General features: G+C 40.7%; 1 protein-coding gene across 6 annotated transcripts in view; it reads left to right on the forward strand.

Annotated features, from left to right (window-relative positions):
- Rasa2 (RAS p21 protein activator 2) overlaps positions 1-15,090 on the forward strand; it is a 111,346-nt gene extending 96,256 nt beyond the window's left edge. For 5 of the 6 annotated variants that reach the window (XM_020170485.2, XM_074059163.1, XM_020170486.2 and 2 more), the window contains 5 exons: positions 7,378-7,460; positions 8,331-8,539; positions 9,337-9,440; positions 10,159-10,348; positions 12,006-15,090. In XM_020170485.2, coding sequence (XP_020026074.1) covers positions 7,378-7,460; positions 8,331-8,539; positions 9,337-9,440; positions 10,159-10,348; positions 12,006-12,036 — 617 coding nt within the window. In that variant the 3' untranslated portion in view covers positions 12,037-15,090. The remainder of the gene's footprint in view (positions 1-7,377; positions 7,461-8,330; positions 8,540-9,336; positions 9,441-10,158; positions 10,349-12,005) is intronic. The other variant, XR_012443121.1, reaches the window with a different exon arrangement.
- The last annotated feature ends 5,751 nt before the right edge of the window (positions 15,091-20,841 follow it).

Consider the following 20,841-nt stretch of genomic DNA (forward strand, 5'->3'; position numbering starts at 1 on the left):
CCTCACACTTGCTAGGCAACCACTCTACCACTTGAGACACACCCCAACCCTTTTTGCTTTTAGTTTATTTTTCACATAGCATCTCATGCTTTTGCCTGGGGCTGGCCTCACACCCCTGTCCTTCCTCCACCCCTGAATAAGTGGGATTACAGGTGTGTATCACCATGCCTGGCTTGTTTTTTGAGATAGGGTCTCAGTAACCTTTTTTTTTAATATCCTGGTTTGGCCTCAACGCATAATGCTCCTATCTCAGCCTCCTGAGTAGCTGGGATTATAGGCTTGTACCACTACATCTAGCCAGGATTTTATATTTCTCTAATGTAGTCATCCTCTATAAGAAAAGGTTCTCCTAGTTGCATGCTGGAATCAAAAAAAAATTATTTGGTTCCAGCCTCTTCATGTCTTATCCAACCTCATCTTTTGCATTCTCCACAAGTAACTTTATCAAACTAGCTTTCATAGTTCTTTTATTATTGTGTTTGTTTGCATTCATGCTTTGTGTATGACATCTTTCTTTCCTTCTTCACTTGTGTGACCTAGTATCCTTTCAGCCTCCATTAAGTGTCAGCTCTTTATGGAAGTCATTTTGAGCCTCCAGCCACCACTTAGCTGTTACCTTCCTGTATTTTTTCGCTCCCCTAGCAGTAATGTCTGGCACACTTTTGGTCATTACTTTTGTCTGTCTCTTCCCCTAGTCTTTAAGATCCTTAGCAATAAAAGGACTGTATTATTCTTGGTGGCATAAAGGCCTTTAGCAACTGTTCTTCAAAGTATACCAGGTCTTCCTGACTTACTTCAAGGACCAGCAGTGCTCTGGGTTTCTGAAATTTTCACTAACCATACTAGTAAGATTGTTAACAAATTTGCCCTTGAAATTCCATTCTGTAAAATTTGACAAGATATTAGCTGCTACTTTTATTTTGGTGGCACTGAGGTTTGAGCTGAGGGTCTCATGCTTGCTAGGCAGGTGCTCTACCACTTGAGCCACTCCTCCAGCCCAAGTATCTACTTTTAAGAGAACTATTATACATAGATGTATAGAGACAGCTTCCACATGGTATCAAATTTCATAGCTCACAGAGCTTATAGGCATCATGAAGAAACTTCCATGAACATAAGTGCTCAATACATTTAGGTTGCCTTGGTTTGCACCTGCCCATGTTTTCAGATACAGAGCTCTCCAGGGTTTTTTCTTTGATGGCTAAGCACAAAATACCTCATTGGTTCAATCATGAAAATATTTTCAGTTCAGCATATTTTCCTGAATGCCTTCTGTGTGCCAAACACTGTTCTAGGTGTGGGAGAGAACAGTGAACAAAAGGAACCAAAATCCACGCCTTTAACAGTGGTAGACAGTGAGCCAGAAAATAAAGTTGTTATTATAATAACCAGGAGAGACAATATATTGGCTCGGACCAGCTGATAGCAGTGGAAGTGATAAAAAAAAATGGATCACACTCTGATCTACTCTAAAGGTATGCTCAGAGAATCAACTAGAGGAGTAGATGCTAAGAGTGGGAGAAGTTAAGGATCACTTCAAGGAGTTGGAGTGGATGAAGTTCCCTTTTAAAAACAGATATATGACAAGTACTAGACTAGCTTTCATGCATAATGATTGTAAGCTTTGGCCAGAATAAATAAATCAGCTCTGAGGAATTTGACCCTTGAAAGAGAAGAATCATGCTAAGATTTATATTAACATGTCTTCCCCCACGTACAAAAGCACTTCAAGCCTGTGCAGTATAGGTGGCTAAAATTCATGCAGAAACCTGCTGTTTTATTACGTTGGTATCAAAGGATAGAGTTCAGAGCAGCCAGAAAGAATAGAAATTGGGCCAGAGGAGGAACCTTTCAGCCTCAATGTGAATTCCCATGAAATCCTTGCTGACTCTTAAAGTGCTCATGCCAGGGGAAAGTCCAAAGAGCCTGGTGAAAAGCAAAAACTGAAAAACTTAAAAAGATGAGCATATATTTCAGCTCTGTCCTTCTGAGGAGGACTTAGAGCGGCTTAGTAAACTTCCCAGAATTTCCATGGAAGGAAAGGTCACAAGGGTGGGCTTAGGAGGCAAGACTGTGCTAGGATTAAGAATAACAAAGTGTAGTGTGAACAGAATATAAAACAAAGCCTCAGGGTGATCAGCTGAAGATGTCCCTGTCTGAAAGTAACTAATCTGTAGTCTGCACAGTGTTTCATCTGTAATGTCCAGTATGTCATGAAATGTTATCAACTTGAGAAAAAACAGGGAACAATGGTATACAGTCAAGAGAAGCAATCAGTAGAAGTAGACTCTCAGTGACCTACATGTTGGAATGGTAGGCATGACTTTAAAGTTATTGTTATAAATATTTCAGAGATTTAATGGAAAGAGTAGTCACAAGAAGTAAAAGAAATGGGGACTCTCTGCAGGGAAAAAAAAAAGACATAAAAAAAGTCACTGGAGCATGTAACAGCAGATTGGTGATGCCAGAAGAAAGATTCAGTGGCTATGAATACAATAAGAATATTATGTGGGTAAAGGTTCACTGTCTTTCTCCTTTCTCAACTTCTTTGGAAAGTAAATGCATAATGCAAAATGTATAATGCTGAGTTGTATGGTTTATAGCATATATGATATATAAATGTCAAATGTATGACAATAGCACAGTAGAAAGAGACAGAGCAAATTATTCCCAGGGTCCTACATTTCATGAAGGGACATCAGAATAATCCTAAGTAGACTGTGCTGAGTTAGGCTCTGTAGTATATCTACAACAGAAACTTAGAAAGAAAATGGGCAATAACTAACCCACCCCCTCTTCCCACTCAAAAAACAAGGGCTTTGTGTTGCTCGTGTGTTTGCTTGTTTTAGAACCATAAGCTCATGTTTCTCACCAAATTTGAGGCATTTATACTCATTTCTTCACACAGTGTTTTCCTCTCTCTTCTGTTCTTGTAGGAGTCCCGTTGTGTTTGTGCTGAGGGGCTGGATACTGTCTCACAGAGCTCTGAGACTTAAGTTCATTTTCCTTCATTCTTTTTTCTCTTTGTTCCTCAAATTATATAATTTCTGCTTAAGTTCACTGACTTTTATCATCTCAATTCTGCTCATCAGTGCATGTAAACTTTTCATTTCACTTACTGTACTTTTTACCTCTAGAATTTCCATTTTTATTATATTCTCTATTTTTGTGTTGAAAGTCCCTAATTGTCCAATCATTATTATTGTTTTTCCCTTGAATTATTTAAGTATATTTACAGTAGTTGTTTTGAAGTCTTTGCTGGATTCTACATGGAGGCCCAGTCAGAGTCGCCTTCGGTTGGCTGCTTTCTTTTCCAAGTTATTGTTCACATTTTCTGTCTAGTGTTTTTTAAGTAAGATCTGGACATTGTAGCTAATACATTCTAGTGTGTCTGGATCCTGTTTTCTTCTGAAGGCTTCCCTGAACTGAAACTGCAGGGCCTCCTTAGGTTGCACTGTAGCTACTGGTGTATCTGCTTAGATTCTTTTTTTCCCCCCTAAAGCTAGTTTGTTCCCTAGGGGTCTCACCTGACCTCGATTAGTTTAATGATCAACAAATGATTTCAGCAGAGAGTTCAGATACCTACAAGGCTCCATCCCTCTGTCACCTGGGCTATGTGTGAATTAAAGAATACATTCCAAGTCACAGCAGATTGACAAGTATCCCCAGTTTTCCACATACATGCATACTTCACCAATCAGCCAAGCATTTGAGACTTCATCATCTCAGCCTTTCATAGCTCTCATGCTCCACAGTCTCATCCCTACAGGCAGTAAAGCTTGGAGTTTTCACTGCCTAAGCTTTAGGAGAAAATAGAAATACCCCTGGTAGGAAGACCATAGACCTCTCCCTACAGCCCCCACTCCCTCTCCCAAGTTCTTACTCCAGTCAGTTTTCACAAGTGAGCCCATCTCAGGTTACCATCTGCCACTGGTTCTTTTCACTGCTTTGGTTTTATACTTGCTGCTATGGTTTGGGTAGGTGTCCCTCAGAAGTACATGTGTTAAGGAATTGGTCCCCACAGTGGCACTATTGGAAGGTAGTGAAGCCTTTTGGAGGTGGGGCCTTGCGGGAGATCATGGGCCATTTGAGGCTGCCCTTGAAGAGGACTCTGGGACCTTGGGCTCTTCTCTTTGCCCCCCTGGTCATGTGAGCAGTTCTTCTGTGCCATGTACTCCCACATGACGTCCTGCCCTCACCATGGGCCCAAAGCAATGGGGCCAGTTGTTCATGGACTGAAACCTCTGAAACTGAGCTCTACATAAGTTAATTATCTTGGGTGTTTTGTTACAATAATGTGAGGCTGATTCACATTCTCACACCCAGCCTTCTACCAAAATAGAGATGTGGTTATCTTACTTTAGCTGTGTTCCTTGGGGCCAGTGTATATAACTGCACTCTTGGTTTTGTTGTGGTGGTATTAATTTTTCCTCAGCATAATTCACATATGATAAAATTCTCCCTTTTAAAAGTATAAAAATTACTGCTTTTTACCATACACTCGGCCTTCTTAATGCCTGGGTTCCACATACAGAGATTCAACCAGCCACAGGTTAGAACTGCAGCTAGGCCTCCATTGGTTGTGTCTGCAGACTTTTTTCCCTTGTTGTCATTCCCTAAACAATACAGTGTAACAGTTATTTCCAGAGCATTTACATGGTAGGTATTACGAGTAATCTGGAGGTGATTTAAGTGTGTGGAGGGATTGTGAAAGCTAGATGCAGATGCCGTACCATTTCATAAACCAAGGGCTTGCCACTTGCTAGGCAGGCACTCTACCAGTTGACCCACACCCCAGCCCTTTCTGCCTTAGGTATCCATGCCCAGGCCAGCTGGACCACAGTCCTCCTACCTACACCTCCCATGTAGCTGAAATGACAGGCACACCCAGCTATTGGTTGAGATGGGATCTCACTAACTTTTTGCCTATGCTGGCCTGGAGCCCTCATCCTCCCAAGATCTGTCTCCTGAGTAGCTAGGATTACAGATGTGAGCCACCACACCCAACTCTATTCCATTTCTTGAATTCTTGTTAGTCAGATTGGAAACTTCCAAGTCCATCCACTATGGGCCTTAACTTTTTCTTTTACTTTCTGTCTCTTTGTCCTTTATTAGCATATTTTTGGAGACTTCTCAGTAAAATCTTTCCTTTTACTAATCATCTTGCAGTTTGTTCCAGTTACCACAGCTCACTGTGAAATTAACCCTAATGTGAGTGTCAGGACAGCCTGTGTCCTGAGAGTAGTGCGCTTTCTTTGCATCTTTATTACTATAATTTGTCCAGAAATGAATAAATGCAGCAATCCTAGGGCACATAGGATTGCCTTGTACATTTAGCAAATCTAAAGATGCACTCTAACTGTAATATTTAAAAATTCTCTGGCTAGAATCTCTGCCATGCCTGTGTAGTTTGATACTCAAAGACTCAGGTCCCCTCTGTCTTCTCCAGGTTATCACACTGCTGCTTCCCTCAGGTGTTAACTTGCTTGTGGCATGTGCACGTCCTCAGAGTCCTAGCTTTCCCAGCTATTTGGTGATTGTCTTGGCAATTTGCTCTTCTTTGTGTTTGACCCACCTTCTTGAGTGTTGAGTAACATGCAGGAGTCCTAGTGCTTGTATCTGAGAGTCAGCAACTGGCCATGACACTGCACTGTGCTGCAGCCTGCTGCACATCCTTGCTGCTTGAACCAGTGGATGCTTGGCCCACTGTTTCAGATGCTACTCATCTGCTAGTCCTCCTTACCTGTGCCTGCATCCCTCCAACTCAGTTGTCTGGTCCCTGACTGAGTGGAAGCTCTTCCCTGACTGCTCCCACATGTGCAGGCATCGTCCTATGGCTGTGGCTTCCTGCCCCACCTCCACCTCCCTAATGTTATCTTGTCCACTTCCAGGAGATTGCTGGTAGTCTTTTCTTATTTTCCCAGGTATTTATGATTTGTATTTGCAGGGTGCAAATGCTGTTTCCTTGGGAACGTTTTCCCTAACCACTTTCAGTGACTTCCCAGTTACATTCTATCAGATCACCTCACCTTATTTCCGTTCTGTCATTCATCTCTAGTTAATATTTATTTTGTCTTCTGTCAGTCTTTACAGACTAAATACAAACTGCATTAGGGACTGCATCTCTTCCATTCACTGTTCTGCCATAAGTGCTTAGAACAGTGCCTGGTATGTAGTAGGCATTCAGTATATCTCTCCAAATGTCTTAGTTCAGACACAAAAATGTTTATGAATCCATTCATTTTCTTTGCCACAAAAGCTATACCTTGGTTCTCTGAGTGAGCTAAAATGTAAAGTCTTGGCCTTCAGTTCTTTGGTCCACTGCCTTCAGAGCAGAGATTTGACATTCTAAGGGCAGTGTTAGAAAATGACTACAAGTCAGAATGTTTGCCCATTGTTTCTGTGACTATGTAAGGTGTTGTTTATGCTCAGGTAAATTACAAATGGAAATGAGCTGTATTCCTGTACCATATTATTGTCAAACTCAAATTTCCAGACCTTTAAATTAGGTTAAGGATTCACTGCTTCAAATAGAATTTTTGCTTTTGTTCCCTTACATCTATCTCTTAAGTAAATTTTGTAGCTTTGGTTAGCCTGACCAGCCAAAGTATAGTCATAAATAATTTTTTAGTTTAAAAACATTTTTTAGCTGGGCACTGATGGCTCACACCTGTAATCCTAGCTACTCAGGAGGCAGAGATCAGGATCACAGTTCAAAGCCAGCCCAGGTAAATAGTTCATAAGACCCTATCTCAAAAAATAAATAAATAAATAAAATCACAAAAAAGGGCTGGTGGAGTGGCTTGAGGTGTAGGCCTTGAGTTCAAGCCCCAGTACCACAAAAAAAAAAAAAAATTTTTTTTTAGGACTGGAAGTACTGCTTAGTGGTACAACACTTGCCTAGCATGCATGAGGCCCTAGGTTCAACCCCTAGGACCACCAAAAAAAAAAAAAAGTTTTGAGAGTTAGTCCTTTAATGAAGTATTAGGTTCAAAAAACAGAAACATAACTCCCATGAAAGAAAATCCCATATCTCATCCTCTATTTCAGTAGGTCTGTATTTCCATAAAATTAATGCTACCAGGTTGTAGCATTGTAGACAGTGACTTTCTACATGGAGATCAACTCTATTCCCACATTTTTCCTTGAAAATGTTTTAATTTATATTGAAAAAAGTAAAGAGGCAGTCACTTTAGAGGAAGTAATCAAAATTCATCAGTTCAGTTAAACAAAAGAGTTTATACCCAGTCCACCTGGGAGTCTCCTATGGGCTATATAGACTTTATAAGTTGTCCCCATTAAGAGGGACAACTTAAACCTTACAGAATTAACTGTGATGTGATGGAAATTATTTTAATTTTGTCTTTTATTATTTAGGCAAAGATGCAATTTACACAATTCCAGTAAAAAACATTCTTGCTGTGGAAAAACTGGAAGAGAGCTCTTTCAACAAGAAAAATGTAAGCCATGTAAATAAATATTGAAAGTTTAAACTATAGTATTGCATAGTTAAGAACCTTAAGTTGTTTATTTTAATATTTACTATAATTGTTAATAATTTATGAATTGTTAGCCTAAGCTCTGTTTTAAAATTGTCCATTACTGTCGATGTCTCATGGAGTCTGCCTAGTTTGAGGTAAAGACACTTTTCTCAGAGGTCCCTATTTTCTAAGTAAGGTGGTCCTAGTCTTTCTGGACTGCCACTCAGTCCACAAGGCACTCTCCAGTCAACCAAGGTGACGTTATTGTTCACCAGCATTTCCCCACTGCTTTGCCTTTCCTCAGACTTTGTTTCTCCTCCATCTGAAATCACCTCCCTTTACTCTTTTCTGCAATGCTTCATTCCTCTGGAAGCCTCTGTGGCTTCTAGAAATTATATTCTGTTGTACTGCCTATTACCATCTGACCCAGGTTGTCTTCGGAACTTACTTGCTTGACAGTAACCCAGCTCGTAAGATATTTTAGTAAGCGTTATCTAGCCAAATAAACTACATTTCTGTTACATACATGTGGGGTGTTTTTTGTTTTGTTTTGTTTTGGCAGGACTGGGGTTTGAGCTCAGAGCTTCACACTTGCAAAGCAGGTGCCCTACCACTTGAGCCACACCTCCAGTCCATTTTGGTCTGGTTTTTTTGGAGATGGGGTCTCTTGAACTGTTTGCCCAGACTGACCTGAAACCTTGATCCTCCCAGTCTCAGCCTCCTGAGTAGCTAGTATTACAAAGAGTGAGCCACCAGCGCCTGGCTGTTACATAATTTTTTCTGTTTGTGTATTGTGTGTTGGTTTTTAAGGCTTATCTCACTAACTTGTTATCTTAATTGCCCATGAAGATGTTCCAAGTAATCCATACGGAGAAACCACTCTATGTCCAAGCAAATAACTGTGTGGAAGCTAATGAATGGATAGATGTACTGTGCAGGGTGAGCCGGTGCAACCAAAACAAGCTCAGCTGTTTTCACCCTTCCGCGTATCTCAACGGAATCTGGCTCTGCTGTCAGGAGACCAGTGAAAACACTCCAGGCTGTAAGCCGTGTACTGCGTAAGTTTCTGATTTAAAAAAAAAAAAAAAATCAAATGTTTCAAAATGTGGTATATCCATACAATGGGATGTTATTCCATCATAAAAGGAGAGAAGTACACATAGATGCTACAATACACATGAACCTTGAAAACATTGTGCTATGCAAAAGAGGCATATGGTGTGAAAACTTTATATAAAAAGTATCCAGAAGAGCTGGTGGTGTAGCTCAGTGCTAGAGCGCTTGCCTAGCATGTGCAAGACCCTGAGTTCCATCCCCAGCACCACAAAAAAAAAAAAAAAAGAAAAAGGTATCCAGAGTAGGTAAATACATAAGCACAGAAAGTAGATTAGTGGTGGGCGGGATCTGGATAGGTGGAGGAATGAGGAGTACTAATGGATACAGAATTTCTTTTTGGGGTGATGAAAATGTTCTGAAATTAATAATAGTTAAACAAGTTTAAAAAAAAAATAATGACGGTGTTCAGCTGGGGGTGTTGTTTGGTGGCAGAACAGTTGGCCCGTGTGCAGGGCACTGCACATCATCTCCAGCACCACCATGATCAAGCTGTGAAGGAGAAGGGCGCTTGCACTCTTCCTCATTGTGTGGGCTAGTGTCAGAGCTCAGGAGACTTGATTTAAAGATATCACTGTTGTGATGCATAGGCCATGGGAATGTTTTATTTGACTATCAGTTAAACTAAATTTCCACAGTTCCTTTTGCAAAACTCTTAAGTTTTAGTCTCATACCATTAAAAGTCTTTGTCATGTCAACAAAGTAAAAATTTTCCAAAGTCTTTAATTTTATTTTACCATAGAGGTGTTCCTGCAGACATCCAAATAGATATTGATGAAGACAGAGAAACAGAAAGAATTTATTCCCTTTTTACCCTCAGTTTATTTAAGCTGCAGAAGATGGAAGGTAAATACACAATTAATCTACTTTTATCAAACCATAATCTTTCATTACCATTTCCTCAAGAATTTCTTTGGCATTATAAAAAAAAGTTGAAAATAGGGGCCAAATGTGGTAATCCCACTCATGTAATCCCAGTTCCTTGAGAGGCAGAGATTGGGAGGATTGCAGTTCAAGGCCAGCCTAGGCAAAAAGCTATGAAGACTCCATCTCAACAAATAAATTGGGCACTGTGATATGCACCTGTCATCCAACCCTCAGGAGGCATAGTGGGAGGATCATAGTCTGAAGCTAGTCCTGGGCAAAAGGCGAGACCCTGTCTGAAAACTAACAAAAGCAAAAAAGAACTAGGGGTATGCTTCAAGTAGTAGAGCACCTGCCTAGCAAGAGGAAGGCCCTGAGTTCAAACCCCAAATACTACCAAAAAAGAAAAGTTGAAAGTATTCATAAATTCACCAAAATGTTACTAGTATGAAGTCCACAAACCCCCAAAGGGGACATTTGTCATGGATATTCATAAAGTAAAATTACTGTTTTTGCATAAATGTAATGATTCTAATTAATAAAGTTGAGATATATATACATATATGTATATATGTGTATATATATCATCTGTGCACTTCCAAAGGAACTCTTCCCAGCTTGAGACACTTGACTGGTTTTGTGCTACAGTTTGCATGCGTGAATTTAGCTTTCTGATGTGGGATCTCACTGCTCCTTGTAGAGGCTTGTGGAACTATAGCAGTCTATCAAGGACCACAGAAAGAGCCCGATGACTATTCTAGCTTTGTAATTGAGGATTCTGTAACGACCTTTAAGACAATTCAACAAATAAAAAGCATCACAGAGAAGCTGGATGAACCTCATGAAAAGTATAGGAAGAAAAGATCAAGTAGTGCAAAATACGGGAGCAAGTAAGTACTCCGCAGGCTGCTAGAGACGTGCCCCAGCCATCCTCACCACTGAAGGTGCAAAGACCCAGCCAGAGCCTCTCCCTTGTGCCCACTACCCTGCCACTCATACCCAAGTGCTACATTTCATCGTGTTGGTGCTACCCCACTTACAATGTCATGTTCAGTTGTAACTCATTCCCCAATTCTTAGTAGCCTTTTGTTTCTGTTTTTACTGAGATGTTCTTTGCATGTCCCACAGCATCTTATAAGTGCTTAAAAAAAAAAAAAAAAAAACTTGTGGGCGTGCTGGAAGTATTTTATAGCTGATCTTGTGGGTTTGCCTCACATACAGAGCTGCTGCAATGGTAACAAGAGCAACAGCTTGCGCTTACTGGAGCTCACTCCTTCCAGGGCACTGTGCCTCCTACTTTACCACACATCATTTATATTGCCTTTAGCCACGTGAAAGGAAATCCTGCTTGAATACTTAAACAATAAGAAATTTTTAGTCTCACTAATTAAGACTTAACTTATACAGTTGCTTCATTCAGCAGCTTAACACTGGCCTCAAGAGTTATCTGCCACTAAGCTGTCCTCAACAAGATAATTTGTCTTCAAGCTTGTTCCCTGTTGGTCACAGAGGAGCACAGTACTTGAGAGCCACACATTTTTGTAAGCTAGTGTCCACAGGCAGAAAAGGCTGTTTCTTCCTTATAAAGAGAGGAATCTTGTCTAGCATGACCCAGCCTCCTCTGAAACACAGGGCTGCCCAGTACTAAAGTGGAATCAGGGTTGTTTGAGTGAAGTGGACAGGGAAAGCATGGTTCTTGGGCCAGCAGATAACTGTGCTTACTGTCTCATTGGTCCTCACATCAGCCCCATCTTACGGCTAGAGAAACTGAGGCTTGGTAAAAAGAAATGCCTCACTCAAGGTTTCATAGCTGATTAGTGGGAGCACTGTTGTAAATATTCTTGGCAAAATATGTTTCTATTTATGAACAACAGAAATTCATCTGATGGATGCAAATATTCTTCCATCCTACTTCTGTCTTTCCTCCTTAGTATAATTAATTCTCTTCTAATAGTACTAATCCAGTTTTCTTACTAAGTAGGACCCCCATCAGCTTAAATTAAAATTAAAGCTCAGCTTTAATATTTTCTGTTAAAAAAATACCAACTTCAAAACAGCCAAGTTTAGTGGTACATGCCTGTAATCCCAGCACTCAGGAGGTGGATGCAGGAGGATCAAGAATTCAAGGCCAGTGTAGGCTACATAGTCAGACCATGTCAAAAAAAAAAAGTCCCAGGCTGGGGATGCAACTCAGCAACTCAGTGATACAGTGCATTTATAGAGTATGAGGGCCCTCAGTTCAGCATTTGGGGAAGGGAGGGAATAGCAACCTCTCCTGCACTAAATGTATGGGTTGGTTTATCTCCTTATACAGTATGTGAGCTCCAGGACAGCAAGGATTTCAGCTGTTTTGTTTAGTACTCTATTCTTACTTCTAGAATAGTGCCTGAGTGGTCGGCACATACTTGTTCACTTAATGAAACAAGACTTGGCCTGAGAGGTTGTCCAAGGAAAATCATAAATGCTTGATGGAGTCTGTGTTTGTCACATTTTAAGTTTTTGTATTTCTTAACTTTTGAAAAATGGTTTTCTTTTGCTGTTTTCCAGGGAAAATCCAATTGTTGGAAAAACATCTTAGAGTTTGACCAATTGATTCAGAAGAACTGGAAATTACTCTTTTTCTTGGAGTTTTTCAATCCATCGTATGTCTTGTTTATACTATTTAAGAATGAACATTGGCTTCAATGTCACTTGCATTCACGCTGTATTTAATATTTAATGATTGAAATGAACTGTTGGGGACTCCCGGCTTTGATGTATCACTAGGGAATTTGAAGCCCAAGGTTTCTCTCATATCCATGTTCAAATCTGTGTTCCTGCAGCTTCTTTTTAATGAAACCATCTTCCTGAAGAAGGTTCTAAGGAGCTCCATAACAAAGGGTGCACTCCTCCACAGCAAGGAACCCTCTCCTCTTGTACCCTGTCCTGTGGACGCGCCCTCACCACCATCAGTGCCTGCTCTACGCTGCCATCGTGTTCTGCTAGAAAACCTCAGTCATGTCAACTTAGAGCTTTCCGTGTAGTCATCCCGACCCGCCCTCTCCCTTTGCTCCATTGTCACTCCAGGTTATGTTGGAGACAGTGACAGAAACCTTGGCCACTGCCAGAGCATCCTGGAGAATGCAGGTCCTCTTGCCTATTCGTAGGTGTGACCAGACTCACCTAGGAGGAATCGGGGAAGATGAGCATTGTTTGCTTCATGTTTACATTTGGATGGGTGATGGCAGATGAATAATGAGACCACTAAGATACTTTTCATTGCTTTAAATACCAGGTACTCATTTTCTTGATTTGAGAGTTCTGATTAACGTGATTCCTAAGGACATCTCTTCCGAACAAGAAGAGAAAGAAAACAGTGAAGGCAGGCGGCGGGAAAGCCGCCCATCCTCACCTGTTTCCTGTTGTGAGCAGCGCACGCAGGGCACCACATCCTCCTCTGGTGTTGGGTCGAGGTCTAACTGGAACAGTCACTGCGCACTTTAGTAATCTGGCCTGCCCAGGTTATGCTGCAGGTACTCCGTGGTATCTGTCTTCACGATCAGTTGAATGATCAGTGTGTAAGTCTAGGAACAGCGCTTTCCTGGAAAGGTTTGTACTCCATTGCTGTTTCTTTATTGCCTGCTAGCCAAACGGAACTTGGCTCAGCAACTGTTGAATCCCACTTTTCCTTACTAATTTTACTTTTGTCCTCAAACATAACTGTAGATAAGCATTCGAAGCAAGTTGCCACCTTGAGAGGCAGATACACTTTGCTTCATCAGTATTAAAAACCATGGTACTCTTTGTCTTTTTTAATTCAAAACATTTTCTAAATGTGGTACTTTGAACCTTGAAGTATTTCCACGTTCCAGTTAAAACTGTGACTTAATAATGTAAGTCTAGCTAGGAGTGCTTTTTTTTTGTTTGTTTCCCTGAGCATAAGCTGTATTGCAAGATATGTTGCCAATTATGATATTGGTGGGTAATGGTTTTTAAGTTGTGTTGTTATCAGGTAATTATTTTTAGGGACCATTGGCACTCAGACTTGTTCCATAAGTGATTATGACCAAACGATGTACCTCTAAATGCCCGGGGAAAGTCAATTGGTTATACTTATGAATCAGTGCTAGTCTGGCAGGTTGTTACTCCTGGCCCACACTGAAGTTTGGAAGTTTGGAAGTTTTCTGAGTTAATAGATCCTCTAAACTACACTGATTTATAAATGTGAAAGGACTTAGCCATTCAATGCATTTCTCATTCCGAAGAAAATCCCTATGAAGATTATCTAAAATGCTGACCTGCAAAAGGCATGTGAGCATTGCCAGGTACCACTCGTTTCTGTTCAGAAGCCTTTTAGTCTGATGTTGAGTTTCTGGTTTGGGGGGTAGGGGTGTTCTTTATTTCTTCTTTTCTGAGACGTGGTATCTCCATGTAGCCCAGGCTGTCCTTAGACTTGCCGTCCTCCTGCCTCTACCTCCCAGGTGCTGGCATTACAGGAGTGTCCTACTAAGCCTGGCTGGTGTTCTCTGTTTTTTCCTTTGTTGTTGTGCTCTGTTTTTTGTTTTTTTAAGACAAAATATTCTTCCAACATTTCTAATATCAAATCCTCAATTATAATTATTTTTAAAGATCAAAGCTGGGCACAGTCTAAGGAAAAATATTAAATTAAATTGATTTTCCTTGAACGTCTTTTGTAATAAGAGACCATGTCCTCAGGACCCAAAGTGACCAAGGCCCTTTGCAGGGCTTCATTCCTCTGCTGTCACTTGTGAGTACTTTGCGTTTCACTCCCTGGTCTGCTTTCTCTGCCTTTTCCAAAGTATCTAAAAATACATGGCAGCTCGCTCCTCCTTAAGAGCCTGTAAAACCCCAGGAAAGACAGAAAAGGACAATACAGGGAAATTTGCCATGCCCGCCAGCTGAGTCTGGTTTAGCCATTTTCATTAGTTGAAATTAAGGCGATCTGTTGCTTGTTTTGTTTTGTTTAGCTTTGTTTTTTAGTACTCCTTGAAAAACATAATGGACAATAGCAAAGATTTTTACTCCCAGGAATATAATTTATCAAATTGAACTGTCTTATTTGCCAAAGAAATATGTTTTTTAATATCACGGGTAATGATTGTCAAAGCAAGGCTTTTTTTATTTTACAAAAAAAAAAAAAAAGGTGACAAATAATACAGCTTTTGTTTCTGTTTCTAAGCCTGGTTTAATTCTTTTAGTAGAAAAGCTAGTTTATGCCAGGTTTGAAAGCAGTTTTGTTTTGTTTTGTTTTTTTGAGAGAAGCACCTTTAACTTGCTCTGACGGCGCATCCTGTAAAGACAGAGCTCTGCAGAGCTTTGCAGGCAGGTGCCCTTACAGCGTGTGAAAGCACAAGACTCACCTAAAGTGAGCTTGCCAACCTTGGCTGATGCGTTCTGCTTCCATTCTAGCTTGCAAATTACTACGTTGATAGCAAATACTGGCTTTTACAATGTCCAGTTTGAAAATGTAAGTTATCAAAGTGTAATCTAGTGAATTTGTGTAACCATGTTGTATTGTTGAGAATGTATTTTTATTTAAATTTTATTTTCTTATCAAGAGTATTATAAAAATTAAAAACTTTTGTAACTGTCGCTTGGAAATAACTCAAATAAATCACAAGAAGCCTGTCTATTCTTTGTGTGAGCTTACTTGCTGACTAGGAATTTGGTTTTAATAGCTGGCCTCTTACCGGGGGTGGTGGGAGTGAGAAGCAAAGCAGGGTGAAGGGGCTTGGCTCTTGCTTTTTGAGGCTGGTGTGGTGGCCTTGTTCTCACTTGGTCCTTCATTCATTCACAAACGTATTTTCCAGCCCCCTCACTCCCGGCAGTGGCACATCTGCTGTGGAGGAGTGGATTCCATAGGCTGAGCCTGTGCCTGACTTTTTGAAGAAGCCCCCTTTCTGTTCTTCTCCAAAAACCCAGCATCACAGCCTGTGGTTACTCAGATGCCGCACTGACCCCCACAGGTTAGCCTACCCTGTCCCTTGGCCTCAGTGCCCCACCCTTCCAGATGTTAGAATTTGACCATGTTGTGCCATTTTGGCAAGTTATCTAGAAAACAAAGTGACAAACCTGAAGTCCCACAGAAGAAATCGGGTCTTTCCCCATTAGCATCACTAAACAAACCTCCCATAGAACACAGCAGCCCTACAGCCTCAGAAGGGTTAAGGTTCACTGAGGGAGGAAGGACTAGGGCTCTGAATCTCCAAGGATTTTGTCTTCACTGAAACACCAGAATCCTCCATGCTGCCCATGTGTGGAATGGAACTGGTAAGAAACACCAGACCTGGGGCTCATGCTTTACGGGAGAGAGCCATATGTGTGAGTTTCCTTTACCCAATGATCTGACTCTAAAGTGAGAACACTGAGGCCAGACACGATCCCTGTGCTACCCAGGAGCAAGAGCTGATACATAGCTTGCCACAGTTGGTATACACTTCTCTACTCCACATCAAAGGCAGGCTCTGGCCTCTGCAGACTCCTCAGAGAATTAACTCAAAATAAACTGACCAGTGTTTACAAGTCTTTGTCTTTTTTTTTTTTTTTTGCAGTACTGGGGTTTGAAATCAGGGCCTACACCTTGAGCCACCCCACCAGACCTATTTTTGTGATGGATTTTTTTCAAGATAGGGTCTTGCACACCATTTCCCCAGGCTGGCTTCAAACCTCCTGATTTCTGCCTCCTGAGTAGCTAAGATTACAGGTGTGAGCCACCAGCACCCCGCTACAGGTCTTTGTCTTAATTCTTTGTACGCATCCTCACTTAAGGTTTGGTCTTTTGTAGCCAAAAAGTTCATTGTTAGCATGTCATTTTGCCATCTGACATCTTAATTTGAGAATATCATCTGCCACCATTTTCTGAGCTTATATTTTAGGTTGACATCGGAGAAGGTGGGGAGTCTGTATCAGACAACATTGTCTTCCAAATTTAACTCATTTCTCAACTCTGTCCAGAACCAAGCCCACCCTACCTGTGTAGTGAAGGAAGCCCCTATCGTTTTAGATAGATTCTTTTTATTATTATTATTCATATGTGCATACAATGCTTGGGTCATTTCTCCCCCCTGCCCCCACCCCTCCCTTACCAGACACTCCGCCCCCTCCCTCTCCCCCCCAACCCCTTGATACCCAGCAGAAACTATTTTACCCTTATCTCTAATTTCGTTCAAGAGAGAGTATAAGCCATAATAGGAAGGAACAAGAGTTTTTGCTAGTTGAGATAAGGATAGCTATACAGGGAGTTGACTCACATTGATTTCCTGTGCATGTGTGTCACCTAGGTTAATTCTTCTTGATCTAACCTTTTCTCTAGTTCCTGGTCCCCTTCTCCTATTGGCCTCAGTTGCTTTTAAGGTATCTGCTTTAGTTTCTCTGTGTTGCGGGCAACAAATGCTAGCTAGTTTTTTAGGTGTCTTCCCTATCCTCACCCCTCCCTTGTGTGCTCTCGCTTTTATCATGTGCTCATAGTCTAATCCCCTTGTTGTGTTTGCCCTTGATCTAATGTCCACATATGAGGGAGAACATACGATTTTTGGTCTTTTGGGCCAGGCTAACCTCACTCAGAATGATGTTCTCCAATTCCATCCATTTACCAGCGAATGATAACATTTCATTCTTCTTCATGGCTGCATAAAATTCCATTGTGTATAAATACCACATTTTCTTAATCCATTCGTCAGTGGTGGGGCATCTTGGCTGTTTCCATAACTTGGCTATTGTGAATAGTGCTGCAATAAACATGGATGTGCAGGTGCCTCTGGAGTATCCTGTGTCACAGTCTTTTGGGTATATCCCCAAGAGTGGTATTGCTGGATCAAATGGTAGATCGATGTCCAGCTTTTTAAGTAGCCTCCAAATTTTTTTCCAGAGTGGTTGTACTAGTTTACATTCCCACCAACAGTGTGAGAGGGTTCCTTTTTCCCCGCATCCTCGCCAACACCTGTTGTTGGTGGTGTTGCTGATGATGGCTATTCTAACAGGTGAGGTGGAATCTTAGTGTGGTTTTAATTTAATTTCCTTTATTGCCAGAGATGGTGAGCATTTTTTCATGTGTTTTTTGGTCATTTGAATTTCTTCTTTTTGAGAGATTCTTGATGCAAAATAGTGTGAGTGACCCCAAGAAAAACAGATCGGGATCTCCCAGAAGAAATGGAGGGACCAAGAGAGAAGGAATGTGTTTGAAATGGCATAGTTGGTATCATTTTACACTTAGAAACAATTTTATTGAGGGTGCAAAAATCCTCAATAAAACACTTACAATCCTAATTCAACAGCACATTAAAAAGATCATAAACCACAATCAAGGTGACTTCATTCTGAGAATGTAAGGAAGTTTCAACATGCAAATCAATAAATGAAATACTGCACATAAACAGAATAAAAGACAAAAATCACATGATCCTCTCAATAGATGCAGAAACACCTTCAATAGACTTCAACACCCCTTCATGATAAAAGCTGTAAAGAAGCTTGGAATAGAACAGTCATACCTCAACATAGTGAAGGCTATGTGTGACAGACCTATAGCCAACATTCTGAATAGGGAAAATCTTAAAGCATTTCCTCTAAAGTCAGAAACTGGAATAGTGAAGGACTGAAGGACGGACTGCAGGAGGTCCCAAAAGGTGATAAGTGGTCAAGGAGACGCTTCTCCCTAGGAAATGCCTGTTTGCATCTGAAAGGCATCTGCGCCCTCAGGCAATGCAAAAATAGGCTATAAAACCCCACTCCCCACCCCAACCCATGGGATCACTGGTTTCCAGGTTCCCCTGCATTCCCCAATATGCAATCTTTCTCTTCTCTTCTCTACAAATAAAATCTTTCCGACCTCTGCTGTTGGAGTCCACCTGTGCTTTCATCCTCAGAGCAGGCTCAACAACCCTGAGCACCTGAAATTCCTGCGCATGTCATCCGTGCATCAATAGGGTGTCCACTTTCATCACTCCTAATATAGTGCTTGACATCTTACAGCAACAAATTAAGAGAAAGAAAAAGGACTCAACTAGGAAAGGAGAAAGTCAAATTGTCCCTATTTGTAGAGAATATGATCCTATATTTAAAAGACCCCAAAGACTTCATCAGGAGATCCTTAGATCTGATAAACACTTTCAGCAAAGTAGCAGGATACAAAATCAACGTACAACAATAAAACTCTGAGAAGGAAATCAGGAAAACAGTTCCGTTCATGGCAGCCTCCAAAACAAAATACCTACAAATAAGCCTCTGCAAATAGGTTAAAGAACCTCTACAGAGAAAATTATAAAACACTGAAGAAAGAAACTGAAAAAAGACCAAAAGGTGGAGAGACAGCCTGTATTCAAGAGTTGCCAAAAGCAATAGCATGAAAATAGCCATATTACTTGTAAGGAAATGTGGGCCCCAAATGACCACGTGGAGAGGAGTGATCTGGCCAAGAGATTCTTTATTGCCGGGTGGGAGAGGGAGAGAGCCAAGAGAGAAAGAAAGAGAGGGTGGGGGGGCAGGGGCTTAAATACCCCTCAGTGAGACTCGGCATGATCTGATTGGTTAGGATCTTATGGTTCATGCTGATTGGAGGTTGGGGCAGAAGGAGGGTTCAAGCTAGACTTGAGGCAGTACTGTGACCCTGGAAAGTGGAGGCTTAAGGGTGCAGTAAGAACTGAAACCTATCGGCGCCATTATTGGCAACATTACTGAAAATGACCTACAGATTCTGTGCAATCCTCACCAAAATTCCAATTCTAGTTCGTCACAGAACTAGAGGAAAAAAAACTAAAATTCATATGGAAGCTCAAAAGACCCCGAATAGCCAAAGTAACGTAGCAAAATAAAAAAGCAATGCTGGAGGTATCATGATACTGACTTCAAATTACACTCCAGAGCCACAGTAAACAAAACAGCATGGTACTGGCCCAAAACCATTGACCAGTGGAATAGAATAGAAGATCCAGAAATAAACCCCCACAGCAACAGCCACCAGACTCTTGGCAAAGGGGAAAAATCAGAGAAAAAACAGTGTCTTCAACAAATGGTGCTGGGGAAACTGGGTCTCCACGTGCAAAAGACTGAATCTAGATTCCTCTCTCTCTCTCTCTCTCTCTCTCTCTCTCTCTCTCTCTCTCTCTCTCTCTCTCTTTCTCTCTGTACAAAATGGATCAAAGACCTCAACGTAAGACCCAATGAAAGTACTACAAAAAAACCTGGGGGACACTTAAGGATCCTAGGCATTGCAATGGCTCTGACTAGGACTTCAGTAGCTCAGGACATAATAAGAATTCACAAATTAAAAAGCTTCTGCACAAGGTTTGTTCTACTTTATGCATCCCCTTTGATGAGACAACTACAGAACAACATCTGAGGCACCAACTCCAGGACTGGAGATTGAGACGGACATCCAAATTATTAAGACTGAAACTGCATTGCATATAAACTTGGAAGTTTTTTGGTTTTTAGTTTTTTTTTTAATTTTCTATTTTCCATTTTATTTTAATTCATTTTTATATATAGATATTACTTTCATTTACTTATTTTTTATTTTTTTATCTTTGATTTTCAATCCTCTCTCTGTCTCTCTATTGTCTGTTCAGCTTGCTGTCGATTAGTACACTAACACTCCCTGTTTATACATTTGAAACTCTCTTGTCTGATACCTTGTTCTGCTTTCTCCCTCTTGTCTGTATATTTGTTTTCCCCTTTTCTTTAACTTCTTGCTTTCCATCTCAGCTCACTCTTCCATTCTCAGTATTACCATTGTTGTTATTACAAGCTAGAAAATACTTAATTACACACAGTACAGGGACAGTAACAACACCAAGGACAATGACGGGAAGACAGAAAAAACAGGGAAACCAGTTTCCCCACAGCAAAAAATTAGTACAGGAACCAGAGGGGAATGAAGAGAACAGAAACTCAGATCCAGACTCCAACAAAATGAAGATAAACTATGCCAAAGGACCCAATGAAGCCCACAAGAATAATTTAAAAGAAGACATACTACAAGTACTCAATGAGAATTTTATAGAGATGATACTGGATATGGTCAACCAAAATGTACAGGAGACACTCAAGAAATTCCAAGACAATAAAAATAGAGAATTTGAAAAAGCAAAAGAAGAAATAAAGGAAACCATAGAAGCACTGTATAAACACCAAAGTGAAAGAGAGAACACAATGAATAAATGGATAAATGAACTCAGGACAAAAATAGACAACAATAAAGAAGAAAACTGCCAGGATATGGAAAACCTCAGAAAAAAGAACGAAACAGAACTGCAAAACAAAACGGAAGGCCAATCCAGCAGAATAGAACAAACAGAAGACAGAATCTCAGAACTTGAAGATGAAATGGTAATTAAAGGAAAAACCGAAGAACTATTAATTAAACAACTCAAGACCTGTGAAAAGA

Source organism: Castor canadensis, chromosome 17 (genome assembly GCF_047511655.1).
Source record: "Castor canadensis chromosome 17, mCasCan1.hap1v2, whole genome shotgun sequence".
In the NCBI taxonomy this organism is placed as follows: Eukaryota; Metazoa; Chordata; class Mammalia; order Rodentia; family Castoridae; genus Castor; species Castor canadensis.